Source organism: Suncus etruscus (genome assembly GCF_024139225.1).
Source record: "Suncus etruscus isolate mSunEtr1 chromosome X unlocalized genomic scaffold, mSunEtr1.pri.cur SUPER_X_unloc_2, whole genome shotgun sequence".
In the NCBI taxonomy this organism is placed as follows: domain Eukaryota; kingdom Metazoa; phylum Chordata; class Mammalia; order Eulipotyphla; family Soricidae; genus Suncus; species Suncus etruscus.
The window spans coordinates 402,501-417,105 of NW_026060315.1; the positions used below are offsets into that span (position 1 = coordinate 402,501).

Here is a 14,605-nt window from a genome sequence, read left to right on the forward strand (position 1 = left end):
GAGACACAGAGGTAGAAAGAGAGAGACAGAGACAGAGGAAAAACAGAGAGACACACAGAGAGACAGAGACTGAGAGAAAAAGCCAGAGAGACACAGAGATAGAAAGAGAAAGACAGAGACAGAGGAAAAACAGAGAGACACAGAGATTGAGAGAAAAAGCCAGAGAGACACAGAGGTAGAAAGAGAGAGACAGAGACAGAGGAAAGACAGAGAGACACACAGAGAGAGACAGAGATTGAGAGAAAAAGCCAGAGAGACACAGAGATAGAAAGAGAGAGACAGAGACAGAGGAAAAACAGAGAGAGACACACACAGAGAGACAGAGATTGAGAGAAAAAGCCAGAGAAACACAGAGATAGAAAGAGAGAGACAGAGAAAAACAGAGACACAGAGAGAGACAGAGACTGAGAGAAAAAGCCAGAGAGACACAGATAGAAAGAGAGAGACAGAGACAGAGGAAAAACAGAGAGACACACAGAGGAGACAGAGACTGAGAGAAAAAGACAGAGAGACAGAGACAGAAAGAGAGACACAGAGACCAAGAGGCAATGTTGCTGTGTCTCTGACTTTGCCTTCTCTGTCTCTCTTTCTCTTGGTCTCTGTCTCTCTATGTCTCTGTCTCTCTCTCTTTCTCTATGTCTCCCTGGCTTTTTCTCTCAGTCACTGTCTCTACCTGTCTCTTTGGGTCTCTGTGTCTTTCTCTGTCTCTGTCTTTTTTCTGTCTCACTCTGGGTCTCTCTGTCTTTTAGTCTTGGTCTCTGTCTCTGTCTGTCTCTGTTTCTCTCTGAGTCTCTTTCCTTCTGTCTCTCTTTTTCTGTTGGTCTCTGTCTCTCTGTCTCTGTGTCTCTGTCTTTTTCTCTCAGTCTCTGTCTTTCTCTGGGTTTCTGTCTTTCCTTATGTCTCTGTCTCTGTCTTTCCTCTGTCTCTCTGTGTCTGTTCTTTCAGTCTCTGTTTCTCTCTTTGTGTCTGTATCTCTCTTTCTGTTTCTGGTCTCTGTCTCTGTCTCTCTCTTGGTCTCTCTGTCTTTTTCTCTTGGTCTCTGTCTCTCTCTTTCTGTCTCTGGTCTCTGTCTTTTTCTGTCAGTCTCTGTCTCTGGGTCTCTCTTTTTCTTTTGGTCTCTGTCTCTCTCTGGGTCTCTCTGTCTTTCCTTCTGTCTCTGTCTTTTTTCTCCCTCTCTCTGGGTCTCTCTTTTTGTCTTGGTCTCTGTGTCTCTCTGCCTCTGCCTCTCAATCTCTGTCTCTCTTTGTGTCTATGTCTATTTGTCTTGTCTCTGTCTCTCTGTCTCTGTGTCTCTCTGTCTTTTCTTTTAGTCTCTGTCTCTCTGTATCTCTGTCTCTCTCTGCTTTCCTTCTGTCTCTCTGTCTTTCTCTGTCTCTTTTTTCTGCCTCTCTGTCCTTTTCTTTTGGTCTCTGTCTCCGTATCTCTTTCTGTCTCTGGTCTCTGTCTCTCTGTCTTTTTCTCTTGGTCTCTGTCTCTCTCTCTTTGTTTCTCTGTGTCTCTTTTTCTGTCAGTCTCTGTCTCCGGCTCTCTGTTTTTCTTTTGGTCTCTGTCTCTGTCTCTGGGTCTCTCTGTCTTTCCTGCTGTCTCTGTCTTTCTTCTGTCTCTGTCTCTCTCTGTCTTTGTCTCTCAGTCTCTGTCTCTGTGTTTTTTCTTTTGGTCTCTGTCTCTCTCTGACTCTGTCTATCATCTCTCAGGGTCTCTCTGTCTTTCTCTGTCTCTGCCTCTCAATCTCTGTCTCTCTTTGTGTCTCTCTGTCTTTTTCTTTTAGTCTCTGTCTGTCTCTCCATCTCTGTCTTTTTCCTCTTGGTCTCTGTCTCTGTGTCTTTGGTCTCTGTGGAATGAATGATGCCGTCTCTTCCTTCTGCGCCTGAGAGACAGACAGGCCAGCAGGGCAGGGCCGCTCCTGGGGCGCCTCCCCTGCACCCCAACAGAAGCGACCCGAGCACTGAGCCAGGAGTCCACTCCGAGCACTTCTGGGGGAGTCTTAGCTCCCAGGCACCGGAATCGACCACGTTGCGTTTTTGCCGGAATGTTTCCTTTGACTTTGGGCCCATTTTTGGCACCAGGAGAGAGAGACAGACAGAGACAGAGACGAAGACAGAGACAGGAGAGATAGACATAAAGAGAGTCAGAGACAGGCAGAGAACAGAGAGACAGAGACCCAGGGCACAGAGACAGAGCGGAGAGACAGTCAGAGAGACAGAGAACAGAGACCGAGACCCAGGAGACAGAGATAGAGGGGAGAGACAGAGAGACAGAGAACAGAGAGAGACAGAGTGAAAAGACAGTCAGAGAGACAGAGGACAAAGAGACAGAGAAAGAGAGATAGAGACAGGAGAGATAGACATAAAGAGAGTCAGAGACAGGCAGAGAACAGAGACCCAGGGCACAGAGACAGAGCGGGGAGACAGTCAGAGAGACAGAGAACAGAGACCGAGACCCAGGAGACAGAGATAGAGGGGAGAGACAGAGAACAAAGATACAGAGAGAGAGACACAGTCAGAGAGACAAAGAACAGAGACAGAGACACAGGAGACAGAGATAGAGGGAAGAGACAGAGAGACAGAGAACAGAGAGACAGAGAAAGATAGAGAGGAGAGACAGTCAGACAGAGACAGTAAAAGAGAAGTCAGAAAGAGACAGAGACAGAAGAGAGAGACAGGCAGAGAGACATAAAAGAGACTCAGAGAGAGACAGAGAACAGAGAGACAGAGACCCAGGAACCAGAGATAAAGAGGAGAGACAGTCAGACAGAGACATAGAGACACAGAGATACAGACACAGAGAGACACAGAGACAAAGACATTGAGAGACACAGAGACAGACACAGAGAGATACAGAGACAGAGGCACAGAGACAAGAGATACACAGACACAGAGAGACAGAGAGATACAAACACACAGAGACACACAGAAACATAGACACAGAGACACAGAGACACAGACACAGAGACACAGAGATACAGACACACACAGAGACACAGAGAGACACAGAGACAAAGACATTGAAAGACACAGAGACAGACACTGAGAGACAGAGACAAGACACGAAGACAGAGAGAGACACAGAGACAAAGACACAGAGACACAGAGATACAAACACACAGAGATACAGGCACAGAGAGACACAGAGACAAAGATATACAGAGAGACAAAGACATCGAGATACACAGAGACAAAGACACACACAGAGACACAAACACAAAGAGATACAGAAACAGAAATACACAGAGATGCAGAGACACACAGAGACAGAGAGACACAGAGACAGAGAGACACAGAGATACAGACACACAGACACAGAAACAGACATACACAGAGACACACAGAGATACACAGAGACAGAGAGACACAGAGATACAGAGACACTAACACACAGAGACAAAGACACAGAGACACACAGAGAGACACAGAGATACAGACACACAGAGACACAGTCACACAGAGACACAGAAACAGACATACACAGAGATGCACAGAGACACACAGAGACAGAGAGACACAGAGACACTGACAAACAGAGACAGAGACAGAGACAAAGACACAGAGAGACACAGAGACACTGACACACACAGAGACACACACGGAGAGAGAGACACGGACACAGAGAGACAGAGACACACACAGAGACAACACACAGAGACAAGGACATTGAGATACACAGAGACAGAGAGACACAGAGACACAGAGACACTGACACACAGAGACAAGGACATTGAGATACACAGAGACAGAGACTCAGAGAGACACAGAGATACAGAGACCCACAGAGACACCATCCTGCCCCGCTCCATGAAAGGGGGTTCCGACCTCTGACCCCACGACCCTGAACACCCCCACCTGTCCTTCCCTCCTTCCTTATTCCTTCCTTCCTTCCTTTCTCTTTTCTTTTTCTTTCTCTTTCTTTCTTCTCTCTTTCGTTTTCTTTCTTTCTCTTTCTATCTTTTTTCTTTCTTTCTCTCTTTCTATCTTTCTTCCCTTCTTTTCTTCCTTCTTTCTTTTTCTTTCTTTCTTTCTTTCTTTTTCTTCCTTCCTTGCTTCCTACCTTCTTTCTCTTCCTTCCTTCCTTCTCTCTTTCTTTTTCTTCTTTCTTTCTCTTTTTCTTTCTCTCTTTCTTCCTTTCTTTCTCTTTCTTTCTTTTCTTTAATTCTCTTTCTTTCTTTCTTTCTTTCTTTGTTTCTTTCTTTCTTTCTTTCCTTCTTTCCTTCCTTCCTTCTTTCCTTCTTTCCTTCCTTCCTTCCTTCCTTCCTTCCTTCTTCCTTCCTTCCTTCTTCCTTCCTCCTTCCTTCCTTCCTTCCTTCCTTCCTTCCCTTCCTTCCTTCCTTCCTTCCTTCCTTCCTTCCTTCCTTCCTTCCTTCTTCCTTCCTTCTTCCTTCCTTCCTTCTTCCTTCCTCCTTCCTTCCTTCCTTCCTTCCTTCCTTCCTTCCTTCCTTCCTTCCTTCCTTCCTTCCTTCCTTCCTTCCTTCTTCCTTCCTTCTTCCTTCCTTCCTTCCTTCCTTCCTCCTTCCTTCCTTCCTTCCTTCCTTCCTTCCTTCCTTCCTTCCTTCCTTCCTTCCTTCCTTCCTTCCTTCCTTCCTTCCTTCCTTCCTTCCTTCATCTTATTTCTATCAGCATAATAAAACCCTTATCATAGAAACCATCCTTATTAAAAAGAAATGACGATTTCTTTGTCTTAACAAACGCAAACCCCTCATCCAAGCCTCTCAGCGTGCGGCCGGGCCAAGCCAGTCACCCCAAGACTTTTGGGCGTGCCCAGCGGACTGATGGCGCTTTTCCATTCCTCCTGCCCCTCTCTCCCCCCCGAGCACTGTTTCAGGAGCTTCTGGCTGCTGCTGGCGTCTCTGTGGCTGTGTTTCGGGGGACCCCAGGGGCGGACGGCGGGGACCATGAACGCCAGGCCGAACATCGTGCTGCTGATGGCCGACGACTTGGGCATCGGGGATTTGTGTTGCTACGGAAACCACACCATGAGGTGAGATTTGCCGTGAGGATCGAAAAATTATGTTTTTTTGGGGCTGTGCTCAGGGGTTCCTCCTGGCTCTGCGCTCTGAAAACCCTCCTGGCACTGTCTAAGGGGGAATCTCACGTGGGATGCCAGGGATCCAACTCGAGGCGTCGCGTGTCTCGCCCACGGAAAAAACGTCTTCTGGACTCCCAGAAACAGTGCTCGGCCCGTTCAATCACCAGATGAGTCTCTAAGCCAGGCCCACTTTTTTTTTTTTTTGCTTTCTCGTCCACAGCACCCCGAATATCGACCGGCTGGCCAGCGAGGGCGTCCTGCTGACCCACCACCTCTCCGCGGCGTCCATGTGCACCCCGAGTCGGGCCGCCTTCCTCACGGGGCGCTACCCCATCCGATCAGGTGGGCCCCCGACTTTCTGGGACCTTTCTGGCTGGGGGTGGACTCCTAAAACAGTGCTCGCCCTCCATTAAGAATACATAGGGTGAACCCTACAGTCTCCTACAAGGGTCCCGCCATCTTGTTTCACCTGGGGATCAATTTTGGGGGGGCTATTTATTTATATTTACTTAATTTTTAGTTTCTTGGGGGGGCCACAGATGCCTGCGCGCAATGCTCACACCTGGCTCTGCATTCAGAAATCTTCCCTGGTTTTTTTAAGGCATGGCGTCACCCCAAAATTCGAACCGCGACCTCCCCTGGCTCGGGGGCTCGGGGGGGCTCCCCGCCAACGAGACGACGTTCGCCAAGCTCCTGCGGGACCGGGGTTACCGCACGGGGCTTGTGGGTAAGTCGAGGCACAAGCGGGGCGTCCGGGTGTCTGGCTGGGTAGCGGGGTGAACTTGAAGGTTTTGGGGTCCCCCTTGGAGAGTTTCGGGGCCCCCCAAAGGCCTCCAGGGATGGGGCTGGGCTGCAGGGCTGAAAAGCGGCCCAGAGGGACCTGTTGGGGTGGGACAATATGGCGGTGTCTCGTTTCTTGGGGGTCTCTTGGCTGGGAGAGACAAGGAAGAGAGATGATTGGGGGGAGACTTGGGGTCGTCTATGTTGGCATTCTGGCCAGGTGAGAGAGAGAGAAACAGAGACAGAGAGACAGAGACAGAAAGAGACAGAGACAGAGAAGTGGAGAGAGACAAAGAGACAGAGACAGAGAAAGACAGAGAGACAAAGAGGCATAGAAATGGAGAGAGACAGAGAGATAGATACAGACAGAGACAGACACTGACAGAGACAGAGAAATGGAGAGAAACAGAGACTGAGAGACAGAGATAGACAGAGACACAGAGAGACAGAGACAGAGACAGAAAGATAGAGACACTGAGACAGAGTCACAGAGACAGGGAAATGGTAAGAGACAGAGACTGAGATAGAAAGACAGAGAGACAGAGATAGAGACAGACACTGACAGAGACAGAAAAATGGAGAGAAACAGAGACTGAGACAGAGACACAGAGACAGAGAAATGGAGAGAGACAGACTGAGATAGAGAGACAGAGACACAGAGACAGGGAAATGGAAAGAGACAGAGACTGAGATAGAGAGACAGAGACAGACACAGAGAGAATGAGACAGAGAGGTGAATAGAGATATTAAGAGACAGAGAGACACAGGGACAGAAATGGACAGAGACAGAGACAGAGAGACAGAGAGAATGTTGAAACTGGGGACAGCGGTGGCAGGAAATGACAAAGAGACTGAGATAGAGATGAATAGACAGAGATAAAAAGACACAGAGACAGAGAGATAGAGAAAGAGACACAGAGATAGAGACACAAAGAGACAAAGAGATAGAGACAGAGACACAGTCAGAGAGAAAGAGACAGAGACAGAGAAATGGAGAAAGACAGAGACAGAGAGATATAGAGGTGGAGAAAGAGATACAGAGACAGAGAGAGACAAAGAGACAGAGAAAGACAGAGAGACAAAGAGACATAGAAATGGACAGAGACAGAGAGATAGACACAGACAGAGACAGACACTGACAGAGACAGAGAAATGGAGAGTAACAGAGACTGAGAGACAGAGATAGACAGAGACAGAGACAAAGATAGACAGAGACAGAGACAGAGAAACAGAGACAGAGACACAGAGACAGAAAGACAGAGACAGAAAGACAGAGACAAAGACATAGAGACAGAGACAGAGACACAGAGTAAGAGACAGAGAGAAAGAGATACAGAGACAGAAAGACAGAGACACGAACAGAGACACAGAGATAGGGAACTGGAAAGAGACAGAGACTGAGATAGAGAGACAGAGACAGGCACAGAGAGAACGAAACAGAGAGATTAAGAGACAGAGAGACACAGAGACAGAAATGGACAGAGACAGAGAGACAGAGAAAGACAGAGACAGAGACACAAAGAGACCAAGAGATAGAGACAGAGACAGACACAGACAGAGAGAAGGTTGAATCTGGGGACATCGTTGGTGTCGGGAGATGACACAGAGACTGAGACAGAGAGACGGAAAGACAGAGAGATCAAGAGACCGAGAGACAGAGACAGAGAGACACCCCACCTGCTAGTGGAGACTTTTCCTTCCCCCCAAAACAGGCATTTTTTAAATTCATTTATATATTTATTTATTGGTTTTGGGCCACACCCCAAAAATGACATTCAGGGGTCTGAGCCCCCAAATGGCTCGGGGTCTCACGTGGGATGCCGGGGATCGAACTCGAGTCCTTCCGGCTCAACTATGTGCCAGGCTGTCCGGGGAGGGTGGACTCTGATTCGAACCCTGGCTGCCCAGGGTTCCTCTTTTCAAGGCATTTGCAAGAGGACTTTTATATGCCATATGCAAATGAGGCCCAGAGGAGAACCAATCAGGTTGCAGATGCCCTTATAAGGCCCTGCCCTTATCAGGAAACGCGTCTCAGACACCAATCAGCGCACATGACCTTATGTAGATTTGTGAAGATGGTTCCCTAGGCCCTTATGCAAATGAGGCCTGGAGGAGAACCAATGAGATCGCACATGCCCTTATAAGGACTTGGACTAGGATTTTTTTTTTCCCCTTCCATTCATAAAAAGAATGGCTCATGGCGTCAGGCAGGAGTGGCCGAAGGAGCCAATCAGAACGCACATGCCCATATATGGGCTTGCAGGCCTTCCTTATGCAACGGAGGCCGGCAGGGAACCAATGAGGTCGCACATGCCCTTATAAGGGTTTGCAAGATGGCTGCCTGCAGTAAAAACGACCTAGAGAAACCAGACTGCAAAAGACCTTAAAGGTCCCTTTTGAAGAGGAAATGGCATGCAGAGAAAATCTGACATGGGACCAATATGGATGATTTGGGTGGGGCTCATTTTATATATTTGGGGGGGCAAATAAATCCCTGCAGAAATTTCCCAGTGTATATAATTTTTTGGGGGGCTAATTTTATATATATTTGGGGGGGGCAAATAAATCCCTGCAGAAATTTCCCAGCCTATGCATAAATAGTGGATATGATTTTTGGGGGGCAAATTTTATATATTTGGGGGGCAAATAAATCTCTGCAGAAATTTCCCAGTGTGTATAATTTTGGGGGGGATAATTTTATATATTGGGGGGCAAATAAATGCCTGCAGAAATTTCCCAGTGTATATAACTTTGGGGGGGCTAATTTTATATATTTGGGGGGGCAAATAAATTCCTGCAGAAATTTCCCAGTGTATATTATTTTGGGGGGGCTCATTTTATATATTTGGGGGGGCAAATAAATCCGTGTAGAAATTTCCCAGTGTCTATAATTTTGGGGGGGCTCACTTTATATATTGGGGGGGCCAAATAAATCCCTGCAGAAATTTCCCAGTATATATAATTTTGGGGGGGCTAATTTTATATATTTGGGGGGGGCAAATAAATGCCTGCAGAAATTTCCCAGTGTATATAATTTTGGGGGGGCTCATTTTATATATTTGGGGGGGCAAATAAATGCCTGCAGAAATTTCCCAGCCTATGCATAGTGTGGATGATTTTGGGGGGGGCTAATTTTATATATTTGGGGGGACAAATAAATCCCTGCAGAAATTTCCCAGTGTATATAATTTGGGGGGGGGCTCATTTTATATATTTGGGGGGGCAAATAAATCCCTGCAGAAATTTCCCAGTGTCTATAATTTTGGGGGGGCTCATTTTATATATTTGGGGGGGCAAATAAATCCCTGCAGAAATTTCCCAGTGTATATAATTTTGGGGGGGGCAAATAAATCCCTGCAGAAATTTCCCAGTGTATATAATTTTGGGGGGGGCTAATTTTATATATTTGGGGGGCAAATAAATCCCTGCAGAAATTTCCCAGTGTATATAATTTTGGGGGGGCTAATTTTATATAATTGGGGGGGCAAATAAATGCCTGCAGAAATTTCCCAGTGTCTATAATTTTGGGGGGGCTCATTTTATATATTGGGGGGGCAAATAAATCCCTGCAGAAATTTCCCAGTGTCTATAATTTTGGGGGGGCTCATTTTATATATTTTGGGGGGGCCAAATAAATCCCTGCAGAAATTTCCCAGCCCATGCATAGTGCCTAGTATGATTTTTGGGGGTCTCATTTTATATATTTATATATATAAATATATATATTTATATATATATATTTATGTTGTTGTCCTCTTGTCTCCCCACAGGCCAGTGGCACTTGGGCCTCAGCTGCGCGTCCAGGGGTGACCACTGCTCTCACCCCCAAAATCATGGCTTCGACTTCTTCTATGGTGTCCCGTTGGGCCTGTTGACCGACTGCCAACCTGGAAGGACCCCCGAGTTGCACCGACGCCTGACCCTTGCCCTTTGGGGGTCCACCGTGGTTCTGGGCCTGGTCCCCCTCTTGCTCCTGATCCCCCACTTGGCCGGCTGGTTCCACGTGCCCTGGGCCCTCCTCCTCCTCCTCTTCCTCCTGCCAGCCCTCTTCTTCCTCGGCTGGTTCTGCAGCTACGGATTTGTGCGGCGTTGGAATTGCATCCTCATGGGGGGCCATGACATCTTGCAACAGCCCATGAAGGAGGACAGGGTCTCCTCCCTGCTGCTTCGGGAGGCGCTGGGCTTCATCGACAGGTGCGCGGTCCTGGGTTCGAATCCCGGGGGGGTCCAGCGTGAGGCACAGCAGGGCCTGGACCTGCCTGTCCATGCCGACTTGCAATCATAGAAACATATTTGAGCAGAAAAATATATATATATAGAAAAATATATAGAATAGACAGAAATCAACACAAGACCCCCCCCTCTGTGTCCCCCCCACCCCACCCAGGCACAAGCGGGGTCCCTTCCTTCTGTGGGTGTCCTTCCTGCACGTCCGCACCCCGCTTCTCACCCGGGACAAGTTTCTGGGCCACAGCAAACACGGCCTGTACGGGGACAACGTGGCCGAACTGGACTGGATGGTCGGTACGTGCCCAGCGAGACGAAGGTCCCAGGTTCGACCCCCAGCATCCCACATGATTTCCCCCCCCCGAGCACCGCCTGAGAGTTTTTGGGGGGTGACCCCCCAAAATAAACTAATTTTCACCCTTTTTTTTACCCCACCAGGAAAGATATTGGACCGTCTGGACCAAGAGAACCTGCGGAACTGTACCTTAGTGCATTTCACCTCAGATAACGGGGCCCACTTGGAGGCCCAGGAATGGGGGTCCCCCATGGGCGGCTATAATGGGGCCTACAAAGGTGATTTTTGGGGGGGCCGGAGGAAGCCGGGTGGGTCTGGGGCTCCCTTGAAGCTGGGGGCCAAAGATAAGGCTCATGTCTTTCATTTTATTTGATTTATTTTATTTTGTATTGTTTTATTTTATTTATCTATCTCTATCTATCTATGTTAACTATCAATCATCTATCTACCCATCTATGTGTACCTATCATTTAACTATCCATCTGTCTTTTCATCCATCTATCCATCCATCCATCCATCTATCCATCCATATATCATTTATCCATCCATCCATCCATCCATCCATCTACCCATCCATCTACCCCATCCATTCATCCATCCATCTATCCACCCATCCATCCTTCCATCCATCCATCTATCCATCTATCTATCCATCCATTCATCCACCCCATCTATCCGTCCATCTATCCATCCATCCATCATTTATCCATCCATCCATCCATCCATCATCCATCTATCCAGCCACACATTTCCATCCAATATTCATTAATCCAATCAATATCCATTGATCTATCCATATATTCAGCCATGCATTCATCTATCTATCCATCTATCTATCCATCTATCCAACCATCCATCCATCTATCCATCCATCCATCCATCCATCCATTTATCCATCCATCTGTCCAACCATCCATATATCATTTATCCATCCATTTATCTACTCATCCATTCATCATCTATCCATCTATCCACCCATCCATCTATCTATCCATCATCCATCCATCCATCCATCCATCTATCCATTCGTCCATCCATCCATCTATCCATCTATTCATCCATCCATTTATCCATCCATTCATCCATCCATCCACCCATCCATCTATCCATTCATTTATCCACCCATTTGTCCATCCATCCATCCATCCATCCATCCACCCATTACCCATCCATCTATCCATCCATCCATTCTCTGTCTCTCTGTCTCCCTGTCTCTGTCAATGAATCTCACCCGCCCTCTACCCCTCGTCCTCCCTGGCAGGCGGCAAAGGGACGGGCGGCTGGGAAGGCGGTATCCGCGTGCCCGGCATTTTCCGCTGGCCCGGGGTTCTAGAAGCCGGGAAGGTGCTGGACGTGCCCACCAGCCTCATGGACATCTATCCCACCCTGTCCTATGTGGCCGGAGGGATCTTGCCCCTGGACAGGTAACGGTCATGGCTTGTCACCAAGTCTATTTTCTTCCCTCTATTCCCTTTCCCCTTCCTATGTGTGTCCTCTAGTTCCTTCTTATTTTTCCTCTTTTCTTTCTTCATTCCTTCCTCCTCTCCCTTTCCTTCCCCTCCTCGCCTTTCTTTTCCTTTTTCTTATCTTCCCTCTTCTCTTCTTCCTCCTCCTCCTCCTCCTTCTTCTTCTTCCTTTTTCTTTTCTTCTTTTTCTTCTTCTCTCTTTTCTTCTTTCTTCTTTTTCTTGTTCTTTTCTTCTTTTCTTTTTAGTTTTTTCTTCTTTTTCTTCTTTTTGTTTTTCTTTTCTTCTTTTCTTCTTTTTCTTCTTTTCTTCTTTCTTCTTTTTCTTTTTTCTTCTTCTTTTTCTTCTTTTCTTCTTTTTGTTTTTCTTTTCTTCTTTTTTCTTCTTCTTTTCTTCTTTTTTCTCTTTTCTTCTTTCTTCTTTTACTTTTCTTTTTCTTTTTTCTTTTCTTCTTCTTTTTCTTTTCTTATTCTTCTTTTTCTTCTTTTCTTCTTTTTTCTCTTTTCTTCTTTCTTCTTTTCTTCTTTTTCTTCTTTTTTCATTTTTCTTCTTTTCTTCTTTTTCTTCTTTTCATCTTTTCTCCTCCTCCTTATCTTCCCTTTCTTTCTCTTCTTTTTTCCCCTTTCCCCTCTTCTTCCTCTTCTCTTCCTCACTCCCTCATCCACCCACTTCCCCCTGTGACAAAATCATAAAATCTCTTCCATCGTATCTCTCCGCTCTCTTTGCTGTCTCACCTCCCGTCTCTTCGCAGAGTCATCGACGGCCGTAACCTCATGCCCCTGCTGGAAGGGAGAGTTTCGCACTCGGAACACGAATTTCTCTTCCACTACTGCGGCGTTTCCTTGCACGCGGCCCGCTGGTACCAGAAGGACTGTGAGTCTGTGATTTAATTTTAATTTTGGGGAGCTGGGGGTCTCTAGTTACATGTATGTTGATTGCATGTCCCTATGTGCAAATCCAACTACATGCGTATGACAGAGACAGGGAAATAAGGAGGAAGGGAGAGACAACGACAGAGAAAAAGGGAAGGCGAGAGGAAGAGGGAGGGAGACACAGAGACAGGGAAGGAGAGACAGAGACGAGGAAGGGAGAAAGAGAAACACAGAGAGAGGAGGAGAAAGGAGGGAGAGACAGAGACACAAGGAAAGAGCTGATTCCGCGACTTCCTTTTTCACGGCTGCGTAGTATTTCACCGAATAGATATACCGCCGTGCCTTTCACCGCTCGCGTGTTGCTGGGGTCCTCTGGGTCGTTTCCAGATTTGGGGTGTTGTCAATATATGTAATTGCATATTCGAACCCAGGGCCAGAACTGCTAATTTTTTTTGTTCGACCAACGTCCACCTACCCAGATGGACATTCGACCTAGGAAGGCTTTTTCTTCATAAAAAAGAGAGATTTTAAGGAAAGAGAAAAATTGGGGTACGTCTGTCTTTTGGGGTGACTGCGGGACAGGAACCCCTAAATCACGGCCTCTCTCTCTCGCAGGTGGGACCGTCTGGAAGGTCCACTTCGTGACCCCCAAGTTCTCCCCGGAGGGTTCCAACGCCTGCTATTCCAGGGGTCTCTGTCCTTGCTCCGGAGACGTGACGAGGCACGACCCCCCGTTGCTCTTTGACCTTTCGAGGGACCCCTCGGAGACTCACCCTCTGGAGGGCACCGACCAAGAGGCGCTGCTGGACTCGGTGGTCAGCACGGTGGAGGTGGCCGTGAGGAAACACCGGGCCTCCCTGTCTCCGGCCCCACAGCAGCTGTCCCCCTTCAACACGGTGTGGAAACCCTGGCTTCAGCCGTGTTGCGGGTCCTTCCCCTTGTGTGGCTGCGACAAAGAGGGGGACATGCTGGGGGCGTCTTTGTGATACATAAGGGGGACGTTCTGCAGAAGGAAGAGGACACCCCAAAAAAATAGCCTAAATCAGAGTGGCTAAAAAAAAAAAAGAAACCTGTGGTATGTCTATGAAATGGAATACTACGCAGCTGTGAAAAATAAAGCTTCCCCGTGGTGGAGGGAATCCCTCTTTTTTGGGGGTGCTACAGGTATTGGGGGGCCCCCAGAGCTCGCTAGGAAATCAGACAGGGGGTTTGCATTTCTCTGTACCCGATTTTAGCCCATTCGGGGTGACCCCTAAATTTGTGCTCGGGGGTTTTTATTTCAGGATTTATTGCTAGTTCGGTACTTGGGGTCACTCTTGGTTTTGTTTTCAAGGATCGCAGCTTTCTCGGGGCGCCTGGGTCCGTCTTTGCAGGGGTCAGGGGCAAGACAGTGTGCTGAGAGTCGAACCCGGGGCCGACAGCTTTGTTCTCATGTCTGCAGTCACCATAGGGTTGACTCAAGAAACTGCACCCCAAAAACGTTTCTATGGGACCAGAAACGGGGAGACGTGGAGAATGGCGGACACAGCGCAAGGATAGCTTAGGGGGAGCGGGGTGCCCGGGAGCGGCCAAGCACGCATGTTGAGGCGAAGGAATGGCCCGGCACAAGACAGTCTTGCCCAGGGGAAGTGGGGCGCCAGGGAGAGGCCAAGCACGCACTTTGAGGCGGAGGAATAGCCTCGGGACCAACACACTGTGTTGCATCCAGGACCAAAGATGTCTCCACCAGCTGATGACCAGGAAAGAAGGGGTTCGAGGCCCTCGGTTCACCCACCCCAAAAATGCTCCTCTAGGGCCAGAGGGAGAGTGAAGAGCCAGGGAGTGGCCAAGCATGCACGTTGAGGCGGAGGGATAGCCTCGGGAGCAAACCACTGCTGATGAGTGTTATCTCTCCTGGAACCAGAGATCTCTGGGAGGGAAAAGAAAGGGTTTGATCCCCGGCATCCCA

General features: G+C 48.0%; 1 protein-coding gene across 1 annotated transcript; it reads left to right on the forward strand.

Annotated features, from left to right (window-relative positions):
• Positions 1-4,885: 4,885 nt before the first annotated feature.
• On the forward strand, positions 4,886-13,643 carry ARSH (arylsulfatase family member H). Its single transcript, XM_049767807.1, has 9 exons — positions 4,886-4,971; positions 5,240-5,361; positions 5,621-5,746; positions 9,570-9,993; positions 10,187-10,323; positions 10,465-10,599; positions 11,583-11,745; positions 12,537-12,658; positions 13,273-13,643. Exons 1-9 carry the CDS (start codon positions 4,886-4,888, stop codon positions 13,641-13,643), a joined length of 1,686 nt encoding a protein of 561 aa, XP_049623764.1.
• Positions 13,644-14,605: the final 962 nt, after the last annotated feature.